Here is a 24,107-nt window from a genome sequence, read left to right as displayed (position 1 = left end):
TAAAGTTCTTTGGAATTTATGGAGAAGGTGAGTCACGAAGTGACCAAAGTTGTGTGAGAAGATGGGGAATTGTTGACTTTTCAGCTGTTTTTTATCTTCCCTCAGTAGCTGACCGTACCTTTCAGGAAGCAATTATATAGAACAAGTTAATCATTTCCTCTTTATGACATGAAAAGTGGTACCTGTATCCACTCCTTATTTGAGTCCTCTGCTGGCGTCCATGCATTTTCGTAGTAGTTAAGTCGAGAGCGCTCTGGGGACCAGCTGGGATTGTACTGGGATGAAGCCATGATTTGGTCTGATGTTATCTCTCCCGATTCCATTCCCAAAGGGTCACTGCAGTCAAAGTCTGAAAGCGGTGGAGGGAGAAATGAGACAGAAAGAAGGCAGAAGAAAAGGGTGAAAGGGCAGAAAGTAAGATATGTTGAACTGAATCCTGAGCAACCAGAATGCAGTCAGAATGCGCTTTCAGCATCTCTCAGAATCACAGCTAATCTCTGGGGAGGAGGCCACCACATGACAAGCACTCAGTGATGCCAGCCAGAAAAGAACAGCACATCAGCAATGCCTCAGTAAATCCTTTCTGTTTCTCTCTCAGTACTTTTTAATGGAAGCTGGATGAATGTGTTCCGCATTAAGACGTAAAAATGCCGTCATAAAACATTCAGCGTGGTTTATGCTGGTATTAGGCGTGAGAGTGACTTTTTCTCCTGTTATTTTTTCCACTGGCTGAATGTGTTTCCTTCACCTCCCTGAGGGCAGTTTAACAGTAACTTTTCTGGGTGCAGTTTCTGGGTGTGTTTGTTATCTGTATTTAGAGGCCATATATCTTAGTCACTGGCCAAAGCACTCATGCCATGCGGTGACTTCCGTTGATTGTGTTGACATGGGGTAGCAGTTCTAAAACTCTGTGTCTAAAGACCCTACTGGCTCAGTTTGGGTTTGGCCTCTTTAACCCCTGCAGGTCAGAAATGTTGATCCCTTCTGTGGAGCAACCGTTGGAAAAACCTCTTGAACTAGACACGAGTTGTATAATGTCACCATAAAGACAAGCAGGGGCGTTAAGGCTCACTTCCACATATATATATATATATATATATATATATATATATATATATACGTATATAGATCACCTTTTAATTGCTGTATTACCATTTTTTCTTCCATAGAAGAAGACATGAATATAAAATCTTTTGCCAAATATATGTGCTTTTAAGTATACAATCTTTCAGAGGGCTCAGGACAAGGAGCAGTGTGGAACTGCTATTTGACTGCTGTCTAAGAGCTAACACAGATGGTCTGCCCATCTGCGAGCACACCCTTAGTCAGAGGGTCATTGTGTGTGTTTACGTTTTACAGTGTCAATGCACGGCTGCATATGCATGTGCTCATGCATTTGTGCATATCATATGAGCCTTAGTCTCTGTGTGAGACCGAGAAAACTGTTTCGCACCTCTCAACTCTTTTCTCTGTGCACTTTTAAATGAAACTCACTCATGTAGTCAAATTTCTTTCTTTCTTTTCTTTTTTAACGGAGACCCACATTATCATCCACGATCGACGAAAACACAAAGGGCTGTTTGTTTTGCCGCTGAGGGTATCTGATCATGTGGGTTATCAAGCATGGCTGAGAAGATAGCACAAAAAAATATAGGGTGGATGGAGGGAACGAGAGCAAGAGAAAATTGTACGGGCAAAAAAACAAGGCCTTTTTTCAGCACCTTATCAGCTCCCATCAGTAGCTTTCAGCCAGAATGTACCCTTCCCCTCGCCATGCAGAGGCGAGAAAATCCACTGTGTATTATGCATAAGGGGATTATGAATGATTCAAGTGGTACAAGCCTGGAAGAGCAAAGGCAAAGTTTGGAGACATTTTTCTATCTTGGATATGTCTGAATTGATGATGTAAGACCAAGCAACTCATTCTCAGACTGAAGAATTTACTGATCACAGGTCAGATATTTCACAGTGCCTCTTAATGGTGAATGTGTTGCAGGTGAAGTTAACTAGAGTAATCTGACCTCAGACATGTGGTTAAGAGCAATTATAGAACTCAGAGCAATGACCTCAGCAGTCATTGCGGTGTGTATCACTTTTTGGTGGAGCTGTTACGCTTGCCGTGCGCGCACATGTGCGAGCTCTGTCTTCCCTTTTGGGCAAGGCCAAATCCTTTTCGGAGATGATTAGTAGACTTGCTGCTTGTCATCCACCTCGGTTACTATTCAAAGTCTTTGTGTAAGGGGTGGTCTTGCTGCTGGACAGATTTACGAGTCTTACCAGAGCCCGTCTTCGTTAATGAAATGTTTAGATGGAGCGTTTTGCAAAATGGGGTCATGGGTGTCAAGCCCCATGACAGCGATGCAGAACGTAAAAGCCCTAGGGGTGTGTGTGTGTGTGTGTGTGTTCAGGCTGGTAACTGATGGGGGAAACTGCCTTTTTGAGCACTCCGGGAACTTTGTGTGTAAACATAGGTCTTGTAAACTGTGGGAGGAAGACTTGTACCCTGTAACACATCCTCGAAATGAAGAAGCAGGGTTTATTTAATAACTCGTAAGCTGTCTTACGAGTGGAGATTCCTCAAAAGGGGACATCTGCTTCTTGGTTACTTCCTGACCTCTGAGTTTCAACTCGGACTCATCTACGTTTTCGTCACTGAACAAACCTCTATGGGATTTTAAAGTTTTGATGTATACATGCAATTTAAACAGTTTAAAAATTCCTATGTTCCTTCACTAACTGTGGTTGTACTCCTTCACATCCGCATTTGTTTCATTTCCAGTGTTTTTGTGCCAGCTCACCCTCTGGAACGATCCTTTCGATGACAGTGAAGTTGGCAGAAAAGCCTTCCTTTGCAATGGCACTGTCAGTGTTGATTGTCAGTGCCAAAATGCCAGTGTAGGAGATGATCCTTCCTGGGGTGTCCTGCCCACAGTACCTTCCAATGTAAGGCCCAACTGGAGAAAGAAAGGAAAGCAAAGCACCAACATTGTTCCATGGGTCAGACTTGGGTTAAATCAATATTTGTCTGTTTGCCACAGCCATGTCACACATGGGTTTAACTATTAACTCCCCTCGTGGAGGAATAAAAACTAGTGTGTCAGTGAGGTATGGCACTGAATGAATCTTCTCTTTATCACTCAGACCCCATAAAGACGCGTGAGAAAAAACTCCAACCATTCCAGGGCTGCTCGCTTGTTGGACACAAAAAGAGCAAACAGGCACCTGTTGTGCGGGGAGGGTCATAGTTCCTGTCATGCTGGTTTGCTTTGCTGGCTGTAAATACTGAAAACCAAAAAAAATAAAAAAAATACTGGACAGAGAACAGAGGGGAGCAAAAAAAAAGACTATAAAACCACAGGTAAAAGTACAGGGACATTAGGGGGAGACAGAGAGGGAAAGAAACTCGGGAAAGAGTGATAGTGACGAGGGAGCGCAAAAGAGCACAGTGACCTTGTCCCATGTCTTTGATGTGTGCTATGATCCATGAACATTTATGAGAGTGCATTCCTGTCACTGTGTTGGGATCTGCAGCTTATCCCGTGATTAGTAATGCTGTGATCAGCGGCTAGTGACAGTCCTGCCTCCCTGCGGCCTCCTGTCATCCAAAACATGCCACTTCCAGCCCAGCTCTGACATGAAAGGCAAAGGCCGGGCCGCGGGGAGTTATGGGCCACGGTGTGACGGCTCGGATTAATCTTCATAAACCAGGTGCCTGGTGTATGTCTGTGGGAATGCTATGTGTCTTTAAACCCAGTAAGGACTGAGCTGCAAAAAGAGAAAAAAAGCTATCTATCGGATTATCTGCATGATTCCACTGCTCTATGAAATTTTAAAGAACCTTGCTGTGTCCTGCTTTCCTCACCATTCCTCCGGGAAGAAAAAAAAAAAAATAGGGAGTGGAGGTTCTTCTACAGAGCCTGTCCAGCGAAGTGTACTTGAGAGGTGTGGGTATGGGGAGGTGTGACTCCCCTGCTGCTTGCCTGGACATCTCTCACCCCGGCACACTCCAACTGCTAGCATGCCTCCAGCCTTCTGTGCTAATGCACTATCGATCTAGCAGGCACAACAGAAACCGCCTGGCAAAAGCCGACACACTGTTTTCCCTCGTGGCTTATTTTTATACACCACTGTCTGTCACACATAGCAGCCCTTGAAAAGGTGTGATGGCACATAAAGTGCTTGTGCCCAGTTACTGACCACAAAAGAAACTCTGACTTAGCCGAAGTAGCACAGGAAATGTTTCTTTTCCAGACATCTTCTGTTAAACTTACGGATTACAAAAAGGTGATAACAATGTGGCATGTTCTCATCTCTTGATCACATCTTCAGTGATGTGAAGTTTAAGTAAATTCACTTGAAAAGGGGCAGTGATTAACACTTCAACCTTATCACCGAGAGTGAAAAGGTTGAGAATACAGATGTGCTCCAGGTCGAACGCAGCTAGATAAAATTCTTTCAATTTTCAGCCGCTGACATGCGAGAGAAGCTTTCATCTTGTCTGCACCCCGTGTTGGAATAGCTGGGAGAAAAACTTCAAAATGTGTTTGGCTCGCTGAGTTCAAAGACTAATCTCAGGCTATAGAAGCATAGCTTTGAACACTGCTCACCCCGTCTTACACCTGCCGATTTTTAAGATGAATGGATTTGAGAATGCCGTTATAAGGCAATATTTGATTGCGTGTATGAGTCTAGGTGAGTGCTAAAGGCTTTGCTCAACCCTGTGACCGGGGGATGTTGGCTCATAACAGCTCCAGAGTGCTTTAACTGAAGTGCAATAGCAACTTTTTTTTTCTTCTCTTTGATGAGAAACACAAGGAAACTTAAGGAGGAAATTTAATTTCGTGTCATTTCCTGTAAAATGGGACTATCAAATAAAAACTCAAACATCACAAGCCAGATTAGACCTTGAACTCCCAAAAGTATTGACGCTGACAAACTGTTACAGCCTGTGACTGAAATAAAAAAAAAAAAATAGAAGGGTGAGAGGCTCTTGCTGTCAATAAGTGTCAGGCATTGAACGATGAAGAAGCACTACACTCATGATGCTGTTAAGACCTCTGAGAAGTCTGGTGAAGTCAGATAGCGCACGGATCTGGGTAATGTCATCTTAGCGTGTAAAGCTGTTACTTTGAAAATCAATGTTTCCTGGAGTAGTTAAAAAAAACACTTGCTGTACTTTTGCATTAAAATCATTGACATGCAATGGGTGACAGTGGCAGGAGTATGAAGGAATCATTAAGTTGTTATCAGAAAGAATGATTAGCCTACTTTTCTCTATTTCAGTTGCATGAAAAACCAAGAGCGCTCAGCTTTGTCTGAATCTATCATAGCTGCTGTTTGGCTCACCTCCAGGAAAGCCATCCCAGATCTCCAGGCGATCGTAGCGGCAGAAGACACCAGTCGGGGGTGTTGTGTCGGGCTCCAGCTCAAAGCTCTCGAACTCCAAAATGATTTCAGACCTCTTTGGGGCAAATATCATAAAAGTGCAGTCCAGGTTGTTGGGGTATTTCTCTGGGAACCCAGGTGACTTTATGACACCACTATTGGAGGTGAAGTTCCTGGAGCATTCAGGGCCTGCAAGAAGGATAAAGGTTGTAAACAAGATGGCAAGTGAGAAAATGAGCTGTAAAGAGTACAAACCAGGGGGAGGAGATAATGTCTTTGAATGGCCATTGTGAAAGTGATCTATTGGGTGTCTTTATACAGTGGTCATTGAGAAGCTCTGCTTCCCAGCTGCTCTGTTGAGTACAGGACAGTTTATGGCCCAAAGCGAAGGGACCACCTTGATGGCTCATCTATTTACAAGAAGCTACATCTGGATCTCTCGACAGTTCTGGGGTTTTCTCCCCTTATTAGGACACAAATCACAGTTATTCACCGTGCGAACATCTGGACCAACACTGAAAACATTAGTGAAAGATCTCAATCAACAGAGTCGAGCAATGATGAATAAACGTCTCGCTGTCTGGCTCTCTCTCACACTCACACACGGAAGGACATCAGGACATGTCTGTAAAACAGATGTTCAAGCATGAACAGAGGTGCTCAAGTAAAACAGCTTGTGTGATGGAAGGTAAGAGCAATAACGCATACATACACATACATCAACAAACACACACAGACAGACACACACACACTCACACACACACAGTTTTACACAGAGGTAAGTCAAAATGTTTATCCACGGCTCCCCAGAGAGGCTGATAAGACACACAAACACCTTTGCCATGGTAGCTACCTCTTGGAGCGTAAGATTAGAATTTAAGAAGTAAAAAAAGAAAAGAAATGTGTATGTATATATATATATATATATATATATATATATATATATATATATATATATATATATATATATATATATATGTATATATATATATATATGTATATATATATATATATATATATATATACATACACAAATATATATGTATAAACTAACAGCTGATGTGTAAAAGTATAACAGAGAAGACACATTAAGATTTCCAGGCTCAAGTGCAGGTCCAAGCTCAGCTTAACACAAACACACGCTTGAGACAAGAGAAAAAAAGAGAGAAGTACTGTCATTCAGTGCAATTATTTGGAGCCATTAGTGGCAGAAATGTACCCAGGATAACATCATTTTCATGCTCGTCTGGCAGCTGGCGTGATGGGTGCAGATGGGGCCAATCGAAGCCAAAATTGCGGGGAGTTATCGCGAGATAGAACCACCATGCTGCAGTCATTGTAGCTTAAATGAATGTGGCAAACTGCTTTTTCCAGCATCACTCAAGCATCTCGCTGTGCCCTAATTGAAGACCATCAGGCCCAGTTGAGCCTGTCCACTAGTGGTGTGAGAGAGGGGATGGAGAGTCATATTGATTTTCTTTCTTCCCGAGTTGAAAGCCGCGGCGAGCAGCGTTTTGACTCGAAACAGAGTTGACATTTCGCACAGCAGCTAAACTGGGGCTTTCAAGAATAGTGGGCACCAATAATTTTGCAGCTTCTCCTCGTATTAACTTGGAGAAAATTGAGAGATTCTATTAAGACAGCGACAGCGTTCCCTGGATGACAGGTTTGCTGGATGCTGCTGTACCGCACTTTATTTATATACTGCACGTTTGGGAAAATGTCAGAAGGATTCAGGGGAGGAAAAAAAAAAAAAACAATAGATAAAGCCACTTCTTTAAGAAAACGTTGCCATGGAGCTGGGGTGCTCTAGATAACTGGATATAGGGCCAAAACCTCACTCTCCATCAATTCCATAAGCCCCCACCCTGATTCTTATCTCAGCTCAGCACTTGACCAGAACAAATTAGGTGATTGGGAATGGATCACACTGAAAACATGTCAAAATCCAAGCACTTCCTCTGTTATCATTACACACAACTCCCATAAACCCTCTTGCATGTGTAATAACAGATACAAATCTAACCAATTCAACTCAGAGGCCTGTAGACAAACAGGGAAACTTGTCTGCATTAATTTATCATTTTTATCTGTTGTATTGTGTTGCCTCGTCACAGGCAACACAGGTCTGGTCTTCTCTATGTTCTCTCTGATTTTTCATGTCTAAGGGCAACCAAAGGACAAACCTCTCAATTGTGAACTTTTGTATCCCTGGCTGCATATAACAAAAAGTAGAGGCAAAAAAGGAAGAACACTCTTGTTGCTCCCACTGGTGAGATAATCAGCCGACAGATCTCTTTCATCTAGTGTCTCCATGTGTGGCTTTTGTCCCCATTTCCCCATTGCTGGGCTTTGTGCTTATGTCAGCCTGAGAGGCATTCACTGATAGCCGTCATGCTTTCCTGTAGCATCGTCCCAACGTACATTCAGCTCGTGCGCATGCATCTGTGTTGACAGGGAGCTCCTGGACACAAACATGTCAAGTTGTCAGCTGACTGCTAACTCCCCGCCCCTAACTCCATGTCTGTCTCACCCACTGTTGTTTTATTGCTTCACTACTTGTTGTCTCTCCTGGAGGATTGATCGCTGCCATAAGTAGAGCTCAGGTTAGAAAGACAAAAGAGGTTTGGGAATTTCAAAGGTTTTACTCAGTGGGAATGGACACAACTTCAGTCAATTCAAATCAGATAGTCTATTATAGTGCAGCCAGCAGTTCAACAGCTGCCTTTAAACAAATAGCTGAATTTACTCCAAGGAAAAGAGAAGTAACCTTGAGTGCATATTAACCTCCAGCTTCCACCAAGGCCCCTCAGTATTCTCTGCTGGCTGCAATGACTTATTTCAAGTCTTGAGTCTTCCTACTCTGAACAATGATATAAACAAATGCCATTTGGAAGTTGCTCAGCGGGTGATTAGGATTGGATTTGACTTTGATCTTTGCAAGTGTTTCAGATTCATCACGAATCCTTAAATAAATATGGCTCCAGCAGCATAGATGGTGCCTTTCAGCTCTCTGACTACTTTCCCTGCGTGTCCCTATTAAGCTGCTGCCTCTAAGTGCTGAGTAGCAGACCAGAGACTGGGTGTTAATCGTTTTCTTTTTTCATTTCTAAAATGACTTTTTCTGTCTGACATTCCACACATCCACCTCTGTCTTTTCCAATCATACCCACTCACCCCTCCTCACATACACAGTCAAGGTGGTTGGAAACCACACCAGCTGAAGGTGTTGTTTTTGGACTGCTAAGCAAATCACTACTGTTTATGTGTAATGTTGTTCTCTTTCTGGCGATTCGCCCAGCTTCCACACCCATTACTGCCGTCGCCTCCTTCAGGTGCCCCCTTTCACCACCATTTTGTCCTCATGTCACACTGACAGAAGGCTTAATTGCTAGTGGAGAATGAGCTCTTTCAGCACTAAATAAATAATTAACTTGACGTCTATGGAGGGACAGCCATTGAAACAGATGGAAAGGCAGGTTTGCATTTACAGGGCATTTTGTGTTCTCAACAGGGCATTTAACTTGGCAAATGTGCCAATGACGGACTAAGGAGAATGTGTGTGTGTGTGTGTGTGGGTCTGTTTGGGGTGTGTCCAACACACACCTTGAAAGTGTTTTCACAGGTGTGTGCTCAAAGTAAAGGCAAGCCTCCCTCTAACTGATGCTGTCACTCTGCTGAGTAATGGAGAAATTGGGCTTCTATGTGTATGTGAGTGGGGGGCTACCAGTGGCACTATCTCTGTCTCCTCGCCCACATCAGTGGGCCCTCTGCCAACCTTCATATCGCTCTGGGCAGACTGCAACACTGTTAGGAGAAAACATATGTTCAGCTGTGTGCATGTTTAACAGTAGGCTTTTTTTTTTCCAGTATCATTTTTGAACTTTTTGAGAGATTGCGGCAGATGACAAGATGAACACAGCTTTCCCTCTCCTGTAAAAACATCAAGATTTTGGTAGAGGAAAACCTGATGTAAACTCAGTTTTTGTGGCTGACAACAATTTTTTCTACCAAAGCGAGGCTGGTTTTTCATGTCAAGGCTATAGTTTGCTGAGCGTTTTTAGTCACCATCTTATTATTCTTTTGAAGTTCAAGTTCTTTAAACAGACAAAACATAACCGTCTTGCTAATGTGCTCCCTCCTCTCCACCTCCTCCTTCCCTGCCATCTCCCTGCCTCTCACCAGACTTCAGCCAGTGGAGCGAGACTGCCAATTTGCAGGCTGTAAAATAAATAGCCCATGCTAATTAAGATAGCTGGATTGGACTGAGGAGTGGAGAGGGGTAGACACTGATGTGGAAGCACCCAAAGAGAGACGCAAAACAACCTGTTCTCTTCCAATTAGACACTTTGCAGGCAGCAAATGATAAAAGCCAGAGCTATTAAAGCCAGCATTTTGTGCTTAATAGTGTATTTACATAGTTCACCGCATAAGTGGGTCAACCTGCACATATAAACATACTTTTGTAGGTTGGCATATGATCCCGAGGGGAAGAATGTGTTTACATATGTACGATTTGTGTTAATTTATGTTCCATGTGACCTCTAATTGTGTTTAACCCGAGGTTGACATGCAGTGATCCAGGCCTATAATCACAGCAATAAACAGCCAGTAATCCGTGCATTTCCCTTCCCATTGATATACGCAAGCACCAGCCTCCTGTTCCTCTATCCATTATCAGACCATCTGTGTATCATCATTAACATTACATGTGTTAGCCAACACAATGTTTTCCCAAGTAATACCCTGTTTGTTGATAAGCTGTGCTAATCAGCTAGCTTTGTATCTCTCTTTCTGCTTAGTTCTCTCTCACGCTCTAACAAACAGAGCTGTTAATTGATCTCAGAGCCTTGTTCTTGGCGGGAGCCAGTGCCGCAGTAGTGAAAACACAAAGGGAATTTAAGGCATAACATTACATAGTGCTATCTTACATGGGTTCAGCACCCAAAAAGCTGAACAAATAGAGAAAAAAAAGCTTCTGCCTGCATACCAGCCCCCTCGCAAGCTCTGAATTGAATCAGCAAAAAATAACACACACACACACAGATTGTCATCAACTTCCAACTCTGTAGCTCTATCTCTGTCCACACTTTCAACTCAATTTCTTGCTAGATCTGTATTCCTCATCTCAGCAGCCCGCAAGTGTGTTCAGCAATTCCTCCCCTATTGCCAAAGGGCTCCTAACATGGCTCATTTATAATCAGTCCCTGCTAATAGATAAGACTGGGAAATACCAAGCTAATCATGGAAAGAATGTAGCAGATTTAAGCAGCCTATCGAGGGGAATGAGGCAGTGTTCGGGGACGAGTTTACGTATGTCAGGGTGGAGTGTCGCTTTGATCTCACAAATGGACCCAGATTCCACCAGCTGCCCAGCCATGCCAGTGACACGTAGAAAGCCAGACACACACACACACGCATACACACACACACACACACACACACAGATTAAAAGGAAGGAGGAACCTTGCCAGGCTATTCATCAAGTCTCCGAGGTCATTGGGGGGAAGGGTCCAATGGACTGCTGCTAAGGTTAATTAATGAAAGTGGAGTCTGTAGCACCTGTCAGCCGACTAGTCACTCTCTCGATATGATGTCCTCCTTCTAAACCTTCTTGCAGTCCAAACAAAGGAAGGCAGCAAAACCAACAGGAAATTCTTCTTCATGTTGTGTTCTGATAAGATACACATCTCCTGATAATATTTGTGCTTTAACGTACCCAAATGGTACCCAGAGCTCCTATCTTTAGATAAAACATTGAGGAATGAAACTTTACTGCACACTACTGTGGCACTGAAAGCACTTTCTGACATGAACTCTGCTGAAAGGACTGAATTTACTCTCTCCACATCCAGTGTTTTAGGCTGATAATGGCGGGTACATAGCCAGACTGTGGACCGCCATCGGACAATAAACCAACACTTGAAACAACATTTGTTCAATCACTGCATATCAAATTACACCCTTTCTATTGTGCAATAATTCCCACCAGATAACAATTGCAACAATTAGGGAACATAAGGGACTATGATTCATTGGTTTTGAATGAATCATATTGCTTGCCATATTGCATTTGCATAATGAGATACTCCGGTACCTTGACTAAAGCACAAACAAACCATGAAATTAGACAGAGAGGCTTTTTCTTGCTTCATTATCAAAATTCTTCCTCCAGCCTTCCGAACTCTTTGTGTTTGATGGATTTGGCAACAGATAGATCTGGAGCTCTGGTGATCTTCTAAATTTAAATCAAGATCTCAACAACGAGGCCAATCAAAAATAATTTGAAATTGAATTAAAGAGCAATCAACAAATCAAACCACTACAAAGACAACGATCATTGTCTTCATACAGGAGCATGAAATGCACATTGTGATCTGGAATGATATGTGGGGGTATCAGCAAAGTGAGCTGAACATCACCGAAACTAAAAACATTAGAGAATAAAAACCCAAACTTAAATTTACAGTAAAAGTAGGATTTACAGACACAACTTTAGATATACTAATATTCAGTAGGATTTTCTAAAGCTACAACTGTAATTTTGTCACCCACCTGTCTTAAAGATCTCGTATCGAATGGAGAAACCTGCTCCGTGGGTCTCGTAGTCAGACACAAACTTGATGAAGAGCTGATTTCCAGAAGAGACCACCGGGGAGGGCGCGATCTTCCCACAGTACTTCCCCACCAGCTGACCACTGTCGTCCACACCATCTCGCACCTCCACATAGTCGTACCTGAGCAAACAACAGCAACAGTGTCGGTCACACGATGCTTTTCAGGTTCTTCGTAAACATGTTCGTGACCAGAATATTACTGCTTTTCACTTTATACTGTGTCTTTGATGAGGGAGAAAGTGCAAATACACAAATACAATTCTCAAAGGATCAGAAACACCGACAACACAACATACTGTGCAGGTAATGTAGTGGAAACAACTAGTGCACTAATGAGGTCTCAGGTTAAAACTCAGGGAACAGGCGGGGAGGCTATATAGTTTAATTATATTGAGACACGGACACACACAAACACACACACACACTGTGCTCACAGGAGCACTGACACCACGTTTATGTAATAGTTTAACTACTGATCTTGAGCTGAATGGTTGTCTATCCCCTGTTTAACCACAGGTTGTTTAAAAAGAAAAAAAATGAGTCTGGAATGTAATTATACTTTTGGCTTTTAGCTTTTATTCATATAGAAATAGCAGGTGTTAAGAGTATTAAAAAACCCACACGCACTCAAACATTGCATTCAAATGGAATTTTACACCCACAGCCATTGAAGGGAGCTCACTTAATTGAGTCAGCACAGAGTTCTGGAGGAGAGGAGGCGAGGAGCTTTTATCATGCCGCGATACAGAAGCACACGTGAAATCTGCCATGCGAAACCTACGCCGGTAGAAGAAAAATGGGAGTGCCTGGACAATAAGGGTGGTCTGAACAGCCTCTGGTTATCAGTGTGTGTGTTTCAGGCACTTGTAAAAAGTGTGCATGAAATGCATCTTGAGTTGTAGTTTTCCCTCCAGTGCCTGCCTGCATGCGTGCGTGACTTTTAAGGATGAGTAGAAATGACTTCTCCATGCTGTTTTTTGATTCCATGTGATGGGTGCTGATCCAAAAGTAGCTCTCAGTTCAGTTCAGGTTTCCACTGTTTTTAATTGCTCATATCGTGAGTTCCCTGTGAGTTTTCAGTCCTGCAGGCTGCTTATTGAATACATTCCTCTCCAGATGCTCATGAACTGCTTTTCCTTCCTCATCAGTAACCAAATGAAATCACAGCAATTTGATAACAGTAAATAATACAAAGATGAGTTTTTACGCATGACAGCATGCGATGCAGCAGGTGTGTGGTCATATTCAGTCTTCACAGAAAATATGCACCCTCTAGGCAAAGGGGCTAATTATCATAGTTTTGCTTGATTCCCAAATTACTGTCAAAACATCAGGTCTCCTAAGGGATTCTGGAGTCACTGGATGCATGGGTTTTTGCACGAAAAGGTGATCTACACTTTACCTGACGGCACAATTAGGCTAAATCCCTCAGGTGGAGCTTGACTTGTATCAACAGGCCTCCTTTGCCACCTTTTTCAACAAAATGGCTTCCTTCACTTGTCTCAAAGACACATACAAAAAAAGGGGAAACGGGTTATAAATATTAAAGTGACCAATAGGCTTGTGTAGCGAGGAGGAGGACACCACATGTGGATCTGGGTCCCTCAGAGGGAGGGCCTCCTCTTGTACCTCAGGGTAGTCCTACCAAGAAAGCACAACAGGCTGTAGCGAACCCTCCACTATTAGGAACTCTTTAGGATTATCTTTTTACAGGCATTGTAGCTCCCTAACAACTGGCTTCCCTGCACTTTTCTGTATGTTTGGAAATCTTTTGGGAACTCAGTCTGTGTTGCCGTGTGAAAACCTCTGCTATGGGTTTTTATGGCTTCTCCTTCTCATTTCTCATTTCTCTCATTCTCTGATTATGGTGTGATTTCAGACCGGGTCTACTTCCTCTGTCCTCATCAGACCACCAGCTGTAGCAACAGCCTTGCTTGGTTTACACAAGCACCACTTTGTTTCAACTTCTTTATTAGCTGCAGCTCAGTAAAAATACTACTTTCACGTGGTGTTTACAGTGTTATTATCCACCAAACACCCTGGGAGTAACTCGTTTGTAGTTTGGAGGGCTCCCTTGCTATTCTGGGTTTTTCGTTATAATGATGTCATGTAGTTAAGTTGAAATAAAAGGTTTTTTTTCACAAATAAAAAGGTATACATGTTGGTATGGGCAGCATACCAGCAACATGTTTGCTGGTATAGGTACACTGGTATGTATGGCTCTCACAGTGTGTAGTTGCTCGAATGGGCAGCATACACAAGAGATTCATTCCCCAGTTGTTTCAGTTTCATAAAGAGCCAATTTGTCCACTTAGCTCCTCTCCTCTCCTCTCCTCCTTTGTGTTCTCAGTCCACAACAGATCATCAATCTTTCTGAGGCCCTCCTCTGGTCTATCAGCAGACTTATAATTCAACTCAGAGCCTCTGTCTCTGCAGCTATCTTACCCTTCCATGCATTGTAACTGCCAAAAGCTGAGCGTTGCCATACACCTAAAAAATTGATGCTTAGATGCATCACTGAGATGGAGAAGAGCAAGCTGCAGTGCAGCAGAAGGAGCTGAGCATCTGTCTGTCTGTGTGTTTGGATTTGTGTTGTTTTACGCGTGTGCTCAGTGTATTCACGAACAAATGTGCGCAGATGAAAAGGATTATGCATATTATGTACAGTGTAACACGTATTGGTGTACACATAAATAGCATCACTCTGCTTATTCCGAACACGATTGAAAAAGGACAAAAAAAACTTGGTTTTGCCCCTATTTTGACTCGCTGCACCCCCAGAAAAGCTATTCATGATGTACCCCGGCACATCATCAGCTCGGCATCTTGAAAAGTCGACACAGTGAGGGAGATAATGCAGGTGGTAGAGTGAATACACCCTGGGGGGTTTTGCAGCGAAAGAAACCACCATCTTCAAAATGTCTCTATTTGTGCCAAAATGAGTGGTGGCAGCCAGAACTCCAGTGGTTCTGCACCAGTGGGTCCACACACTCTGCTCTACTAACACAGATCCATTCAGACCCTTATCATTTGGAAGGCGTTATGAGAACTGCTTGGCTGGGCAGTTTGATGCCTCCCAAAGACTCCCCTGTTGCTCGCAGTAGCAAATGTATCTGGAATATATTGCTCTAAACACCTGTGGGTATTCGATTCTATGGTTCAACGTCCTGAGGGAGGACAGAGGACAGTTAACAACCTCTATCTAGGATCATAAAACAAGTCCATGGACATGTCCTACTTATAAACCTCCAACAGTCCCACAGTTTGGGGCTTTGCCACTGTTCTATTTCCTCCTGACCCGTCAAGTTAAACTTAGAATGTTCTTAGGAGCTTGGGTGGTGCTTTCCATGTCTTATTACTGCTGCTGTTGTTGCTCTTATTCCTCATGACAAGACAGTCCAGTCGAGCCACGCACCTATTTATCTATCCAGTGTGCTTAGGATCTGGGCGGGTTTGCATGCAACAACGCACATGCAGATAATTACACACGCACAGTCAGCTGCCTACCACAGTGCTAATAGTGAAAATGGTTTACCAATCCAGTGGGGAAATTAAAGGGAAAAAAAGAAAGCGGTAGGAGGAGGAAGGGGAGGGGGGGCGATGTAATGCTCAATGACCTTCGCCTCACCAACTCAACTCAAATGTATTAGCCTGCCTTCTTTCTTCAGGCACAGAGAAAAAGCAATCCGCTAGTGTCAAACGAGAACATTAGTCCTCCTCGCACAACGAAAGAGAAGGCGACAAACCACTGGCCCAACAGTATAATAGTTATATTGCCTGACGCTTTCCCATGGAAATAATCTGTCCACCCTCTATAAATGTCTGCTTGATATGGTTTTACAAAAGCAATACAATCTGAGGCAATGGAATAACCCTATGACAGACTGTGTAAGCCTCTTACAATTGGTTAGATTTCTTAATCAGACCATTTATACGCTCAGATATTCTGCGGAAAGCCACAGAACAAGAGCTCTGTTTTGGTTTTTTTACCCTTTGGGTTCAGCTGCATACAGAACAAACGCCTGAGCCATTCTCTCACATTTCTCTTTCTACAGCTGACACTGTATGGATTGCTTCTGTATGAAAACATGTCACCTACAACATGTCAAAACATTTCTAAGTAACACAAGTGGAAATTCCTAAACAATGAACTTGGGAAAGCTCCGTGAAGCCCAGGAGACTTAGCAGGAAAAACGACCTTGCTGTCAGCTGTCAGAAAACTCTGACTTGGGGACTTGAGGTATTAACGAGTCTCGTCTAACAAACTGTCACTTGGGGCTCAGGCAAAACATCATTAACATTTGTACAAGCGGGCTTAGGACAAGCTGATCTTCGAGTTACTTTTTCCGAGCCTGGAGGGGACATGCCTCACTGAAATAAATAGTCTCTCTTTCTCAACTTTCCAACCCCTGCTGCCTCCCCGATGCATGTGACATTCATTAACCTGGATTGGAACGGACTAGAATAACAGGTTCCATTTTTCCTTGGGCATCAGTCCAGCTGTAATGACCCTTATGTCAGCTTGCCTGGACAGACAAGGAAATAAAAAAAAAATAGAAATGGGGCAATAAACCAGGTCGGCATCTTTACAATCTCAGATGGAAACATTAACCCTTATTAACCAGCACATTAAGATTTTTATTGAAGGGAAAGACCAAATCAGGAGGACAGATACTTGAAACATTGAAAAAAAAAAAGTTTCTTTTTAAGTTGTCATGCGCTCCACTGATGTTGCGACTGCGCAAAAATAATTGCAGAGGCTGAAGACCTCAGAATGTGGTAACCCACCTAGAAGGATGTCCCACCAACCAATCAAAGCAGAAGTGGTTATCTCCTGGTAAAGGGCACATCTGCTTCGCCCACCACTTTATCCATTTCCTCATGTATAGATGGAGATAAATAAGATTCCCCCCTTGAAGGCCCAACTCCACCCGTCCGATGGGCATCTTTGGGTGTCCCCCCTACAAGGTTAAACTCAGCACGGTTTTATTTTTAGATGCGGTAGCTATTTCAGATTTTTTTTTTTGCTGCCTTAGTCGCACATTTGTAAAGAATATTCCTTCGCTGCAATTATCATTAGCACTGATGGATTTAGCATGCTTACATCCATTAGCTTCCCTAATTACACTGTCAAGAGATCTGCTGTCGCCAACAATCAAATTAATGAATTTGGCCGTTTAGACTCTATTATTGCACCCCACCCCCCACCACCTCTGTCAGCAACATGCACACTAATCCTTTATTCAGAAATATGAGCGCACAGTGACAGAGGGAGACTTCTGCCCCAAAGGGGGGATTCTTTCTGCTCAGCACAGAGCAGGCTCACACTGCTGAGGACTAAAGGAGGGACGGGTTCAGGGTGTGGGTCTGAACAAGCAAGGGAAATACAACTGACCACAAAAGCTCCCACTGTTAGCAGGCTGCCTTGACGGCACCTCACATGTCAGGCCTACTACACTTTGAACCCTGGGGATGCTGAACTATGTTCAGCTGATTTACTTTCTATTCCCATGAAGGACTGTGACACGCCTACAGGGCCAAAGCATAGCGGTGCATATTTTCAGTCGTCTGGCTTGGAGCTACTTTCTTTTCTCATTAAAACTGTGAAGTGTGACAAATAGGTCATAATAATGTAATTATAGACATTTAGATATTTCTCAGTAGTTTCACCAAAAGAGTCTAAGTTTACTCTGTATTTATTGGGGCTTTTGAAAACTGATTTGAGCGCATAATAACTGGAGTTGCCCACCTTTATAGTGACTGTATTTTTATAAAAGACCAACCAGATTAAACTCACTTTTTGCATCAGTGCATCCAGGAGCCGATTCTTGCTCAAATGGGACAATGCTCACCATATGTAACAGGGAAGAATGTCTTTTGCTCAGATAATTATTTGAGCAACATGCTCTATTGCTAATTGAATCTACTAATAAGAAAAACAATGATTACTTTTCATCATTTCAGACATCTCCCTAAAACAATATTAAATAAAAAACAGTTTTTTGTTTTTTTTTGTCCAAACGATAAACATAGAAAATGAGCCCTCAGCCTATATTGCAGCTGTAAGATGGGTTCATGTCTCTGTTTTCATCTTATTATCATGAATGCTATGAATATGCGTAAATACAGTCTATTAGGAAACTGCCCATGGCTAAATGGAAGTACACATTTAAGACTATTCCCTGAAATGTGAACCTCAGAATGGAAAATAATTTGCATACAACAAATACAGAATACATGCAATCTTAGTGTGGAGATATGAATATTCAGACACTAAATGTGTGCTTCTGCAAATGAGAAGACCAGCCCTTTAGGTGTTAATCAAAGAAACCACAGCAGCAAAGCTGTGATAGCCTTATCATGTGGTCTTTGTTACCGGGCGCTGCATAATATATCAAATACACAGTCTCTTTTCAAAAGTGTTTAACATATTCACATACAACAACCAGAGACTGAGATATGATTTGAAAAGCACCAAGAGAAGGTAGAAAAAGAAAGAAAAGCAGGTAATTGGTATCCAGTCAAGGCATGAAAAGAAACTGAAAGACAGATGAAAAGGACCATGTGTTTTCCGAAAGAGAAAGGTAGAGAAGGAGAATCTTTCCAGCCCATTTCTAGGGGCCATTACAGGAGGGAATGGCTCCCATTTGTCCCACCTTGACATTTGTGAGGATCTCTGATTACACAGAAGAGAGGGGCGGGCAGAGGTGAGCAAAGAGAGAGTCCTCTACAGGGGTCTGTGGCACAGCTCGGATGATACGCTGTCGTTACAGCGACGAGAAGTCAAGGGTAAAAAAAACAGGGCACTGGGAGACAGGGTGGATGTGTCTGCGTGCATGTGTGTGTGGGGGGGGGGTCATACAAGCTGACTTGTACGCTTTCCGACACACCGTTCCTGTCGTATTGTTGTCACCCACTCTCACCATGGAACACCTCAGTGGTCTGGATACATGCACGTCCAGCTGGGGGTGAGAGGTGGCTGCATCATCTCAACTTAATTTATGATGAGAAACTCATTAAGATCCAAAACCCTCAGCTCAGTGAACAATGTATGTGCTGGTCAAATATATAAATGCAACATATCCTCTTAGTTACAGTGTGTATAACAATAAAAAAATCAATATGAAAAAAAACATTTTACAAAAATGTTTTCAGTATTAAATAATTTCTCTGGTAAATTATTTATCATATCTTTGTTACTGTAAAATCAACCACTTATGTAAATTTGTGCAGTGTGTACTTCTACCCAGGATATATTTCTACCACTGTCTTGCACTGTTTGGGATAATCTTCCACCATAAAAGGCACATAAAAGTTCACAAGAGACAAAAAAGGTGTGTGAGGTGTAAGAGTGTGAGGATAAACATTATCATGTATCAGTAATGGAGAACCACACATATGAAGCAATGCAAGAACAGGCATCAGAATATGAATCATCTCGTTAAAGGAGCAAAAACACGAAGAGATTACCTTCATTTGAAATAGATGGAGAATAAAGAAACAGCAATAAACATTGATATGGCTTTTCCCAGAGGGAAATTGCAGAGAAAGCTCATCTGCATGACACAGAAGTTGCTTGTTTATAGAGATGTTTTCTAGATGCTTTTTGTTACCACAGTGGCATTCAAGATGAAGGCTAACTCTATCTTGACAAATAGATGTCAGTAACTGCTACACATTATCATGTCAATGGTTATTATTAACCAGTAGAAGAAGAAGAAAAAGAAGAAGAAGAAGAATATTAGTCACTTACTTGATTAAACTTTGTTTATTTATGAGCATAAGGCGTTACTATTAAACTACGTTATTTAGTGCCATCGGTACTTTTAAAAAATCATTTGTTTTTGTGGCGCAGTTTCTCTGCAGAACTTCTAATAGCTGTGTCATTCCACAGCACATAGTGGGGCCTTATGGGACCACTTCCTCTTTACAGTTGTATTTGTGGATGTTTAAAGAGAAATATGAATTCTCACAGAACACATCCAACACATAACACAAAACTTCAGCATGTCACAATTTGTTTTTAAAGCCAAATGTACATATATGGTACATAGTATTATAATACCCATATATAGTACTTCAGAGCCTCAAAACAGACTGGAAATGCTTGAAGCTGACATCAGGAAACTATTGCTTTTTAAAAAAAAATAACTTGTTTAAATCGTGTTTGTATCTTTGGTGATTTGCTTCACTATTACTCAGACCATGTCTGACTTTCTGTTAGAGGACACCATCATGCAGACCCCCCCCCCCCAAAAGAAGGGTGCTTGTTAGGAGGAAAACTACTACTGGATATCCTGTTCAAGACATGTAGGCTGTACAAAATTGAGGACAAACTTACTTGAACCATGGGATGACAAAAATATAAGGAAATATGAGGACCCACTGAACCTTACCATGATCTAAAATTAGCCCCATAAGACATTTTATGGGCTAATGAGCGAAAAACAAACAAAAACGAAAAAAAACGATATGAACTCCCGAAACCACGCAGCATTTAGAGAGGCAATCCCATATCTTTTGCTGATACTGTGAGTCGCTAGCAGTGCTCCCCATGGAGTAATGAGCTGTGCATGTGAGGAGCGTGCTGTCCTCAAAGAAGCCAAGAGGAGCAGTGGAGGAGGACAGAACGGGAGGAGGGGAACGGAGGCTGAGGTCAGTTAGAGGTAAAGGCTGTGGGTGCTGGTCCAAATCCTCCTGCCTCGCCACAATGGGAAGGAAGAGGGGAAGGGTGCGGTGTGGGTGCAATGGTGGTGATTGTGTGTGAAAAGAAGACTGCTGAGGAAGATAGAGAAGGAATGAGCTTTCAATTGTTGACAAAGGGAGTGAGGCAATAGCTACAAAAGAAAAGAATGGTGCAAATGGCTGAGGTAGTTGGTAAATATATATCAACACGAATGCGGTAAAGGGTTCAGTGGCATGAAGCAAGGGCTCTCACTCCCGAAGATTCTTACACAAGACTCCGCATCGGCTAAGAAGCTCGAGGGCAATAGAACTAATAACTGCTCTGGGAATTATTCAATTAAATACCCTCATCCGCCCCCGTGGCATTCTCCCCCCTCTTTCTTTTCTCTGACCTCCCTGGAGGACTTTGTGAAGGGGGATGGAGGGGGTCAGAGAGCAGGATTGGCTGGATGCATCATGACCCGGTCATTTGGCTGGACGTACAGCCGTACGACTGAGAGCAGAGACGGCTGGGACCAGACCCTGTGGGGGTGTTGAGGAGGACAAGGATAGTCCTCTTCAGTGTATGCAACACACATTAACAGTCAGAATCAACCATTTCCGATTGTAATCTGCATAGACCACTAATACAAAAAAGAGGAAATAGGAAATAAAGAAAGGATGAGCTTAAGTGCAGGCGCAGGCAGGTAATCAGCTATTGTCATAACCTGGCACTTTTCCTTTGAATGCCGATATGAACAAGGATGTGGTGTCTCATATTTAAAAACGTATCATTTATTAAATTTTTATGGCTGCATTGTTCCGACATTGCACAAAGTAGTCAGATTTTTCAGTGATGCAGCACTATGAAAGCCAAAGAGGCCTTGCTGTGTGGGCCGCATGCCAAGCGGTGCATCTCTTCAGTGGTGTCAGCCAGAGAGGGTGAATTCTTGGCATTACAGAGCTTACTTAGGTGCTGATGGTCAGCCAACCACTGCCAGTATTTGAAGGGCAATATGACACTTCCACTTACTGGCCTGACAATCAAACTTCCATGTCATATTGGAGGCCAGCTGCCTCCAATATGACAGTGGTTGAGAGGCCCTCTTGTCACTTATCTGTGTGTTTGCAGGGGTCATCCTGGAAAGGCTGAGCAGGCGCCAGAGGAGCAGGATACTAATAATACTTTCAGCACCTACCCCACTGAGATAATGCCAGAAAGGAGTGCTTTAAGCTGAATTTACTATCGTCATTTATAATCTCAGCCCTCTTATAAAAGAAATAGGGCTGTGAGAAAAAAAATGTAATGGTTGCTGCAATTCAAAAAAACCAAAGACCACAACTAGAGTGAGCAATTTAGTGAGGAGAGATCAAGCAAAGAGCAAACAAAGCAAAGGACTGTGAGTGACTCAATCAGAGAGCAGTGGGGTACCACCTCATCAATCACTGTCTGCTTGCTGCCCTGGTCGAATCACGCAGGGTTGATTGGTACAGAAACACCAGTGAGCCAGCGGCCTGCTGCATGCAACACAGTAACCAAAAATGATCCCAGGGATCTGGGCCTGAGGCAGGAGGGTTCTTGGCTCTCTACTTCCTACCTACCTTCCCTCTTACTCAGTGCAAACAAACTTTGGCTCACCCAGAGCCCCTCTGGGGACTTGCTTGATTGTTTAAATAAGGATCCTTGTGGTCACTGTGCTCCCCCTCCAACCTGCTACCCCTGTAAGCACCAGGGCGTTAGGGCAACAAACAAGCTGTGCAGCACCGTGGCCACATCAATCAAAATCATAGGCCCCATTCAAGGTTGGAGCGCTGGGCGAAACAGGTCTGACAAGCATGGACATGCCGTACTAAAGTGGCCAGAGCTCCCTCATCAATTCGACTAAAGAGCCAACTCTCTCCCCGTCTCCTCTGCTAGAGGTGGATAAATAAGATGTTTGGAGGTACTGTTTCAAAGTAATTTACAACTTACATCTGCTCGCCACCCACACGTTATGATTTATTCACCTTGGTTATCGCTTCTTGTTGTTTTACATAAAGACTTGTAAACTGTGAAACCAGCATGAAATGGAAAGAAAAAAGGGAAAAAAGGAAAACCTGTTGCTAATCATAGCATATGTTGCAGAGCAAGGGGGAGACGGTACATACTGGCAACTGTCCTTAAGAAACAGAATGCCTAATTAAATTATAGCCGTAGTGTTTAATACTTTTTCACTGGCGCTGGAAGGAAAACGAGTAGGAATTTTCAATAGATGTATTTCCAGATAGAGAGATGAGATTACCAAATGTTGTCCTCTAATCATGAGTCTCTCCATACAGGCCCTTTTTGCAATCTGTTTTGGATAAAAAGGAAAGGAGAAAAAGGCTGTCATCTGTAGGCTGTGTGGGCGGCAGTTCCATTCCACAAGAAACTGCCATATAGGGAAACTTGCAATGGTTTAAGGCTAGAAAGAAAAAAAAAAGGAACAAAAAATAAACACCAGCTAAGTGCCAGAAACAGCTTAGGGACTCTAGTCCCAGGCAAACACAAGTTGCTCACTCCCACGTCGAGATGAAAACAAAGCAGGCAGACAGGTGACTGCGATGGTTTTTGTGCTTTTACAGATATGTGACCGAGGTCTTAAATCCCGGTTATTTATGAGTAAGAGCCTCATTCTCTCCTCCTCCTCTCCCTCCTTCATTCTTCCCTTTCCTATTTCTCTGCTGTGAAGTGAACTTGCATCCCGCTGTGAGGTAGAGTGGCTTTCCTCCCAGTTGTGGTCAGGTTGTGCATGAATCAAAGTGGTGACAGAGCAGCAGGGAGGATGGCAGATGCCACAGCCAGAAAGCTTTTCAATCAGGCTGCCCTTCCAAGCCGCGGACAAGGTGAAATGCTTCACCGGTGAATGAAAAAAAGACCCTCAACCTCTCGGTCTCACACGCTGCATGCAACCGAGCACACATGTCCATGGGCCTATTTCAATCCTGCTCATTAGCCAGGGAGTAAACCTTCTATGGCTAAAAGAGATGAAGAGGAAGAAACAGTAATGAGATTGAAGGGCACTGACTTTCGGATGCCTCAGAGCTGTGTGCTGCCCAGCATTTTCTATCCTCTGCTTAATAAACAAGGGGAAACACTTGAAAATGCATCAGCACGACAGCTTCTCTTTAATATATGTTTTAAATGCCTCAATTGCCTCGTCTCTGAAACAATGGCAACAGCAAAAAGAAAAGCAGCTTGCTTTTCTCAGCGTTTTACCTTTCCAACAAAATAAGGTTGGACATAATAGCTGTGAAGTGCGAACAACTTACATTTAAAGTGGATTGCTCTTTGAGATACTGCTGACAAGCTTTTTTTTTCAAGGGGCACTGCTTCAATGTAATTTCAAGTCTAATTTGATTTCCATCGCTATGAACTGTGGGAGTCTATTGGTGTAGAAAATACCAGGTGCACAATTTGTG

At 42.9% G+C, this 24,107-nt stretch overlaps 1 protein-coding gene across 3 annotated transcripts in view; it reads right to left on the bottom strand.

Annotated features, from left to right (window-relative positions):
- The window catches only part of nrp1a (neuropilin 1a), a 57,230-nt gene that overhangs the window by 24,705 nt on the left and 8,418 nt on the right, over positions 1-24,107 (bottom strand). For all 3 annotated transcript variants that reach the window (XM_075451928.1, XM_075451930.1, XM_075451929.1), the window contains 4 exons: positions 11,941-12,122; positions 5,347-5,574; positions 2,799-2,954; positions 183-349 (listed from right to left, as the gene is read on the bottom strand). In XM_075451928.1, the coding sequence (XP_075308043.1) occupies positions 183-349; positions 2,799-2,954; positions 5,347-5,574; positions 11,941-12,122 (733 nt within the window). The remainder of the gene's footprint in view (positions 1-182; positions 350-2,798; positions 2,955-5,346; positions 5,575-11,940; positions 12,123-24,107) is intronic.

Source organism: Odontesthes bonariensis, chromosome 20, assembly GCF_027942865.1.
Source record: "Odontesthes bonariensis isolate fOdoBon6 chromosome 20, fOdoBon6.hap1, whole genome shotgun sequence".
In the NCBI taxonomy this organism is placed as follows: Eukaryota; Metazoa; Chordata; class Actinopteri; order Atheriniformes; family Atherinopsidae; genus Odontesthes; species Odontesthes bonariensis.
The sequence above is the reverse complement of the archived record's forward strand: the minus strand, read 5'-3'. Positions and strand labels throughout refer to the sequence as shown.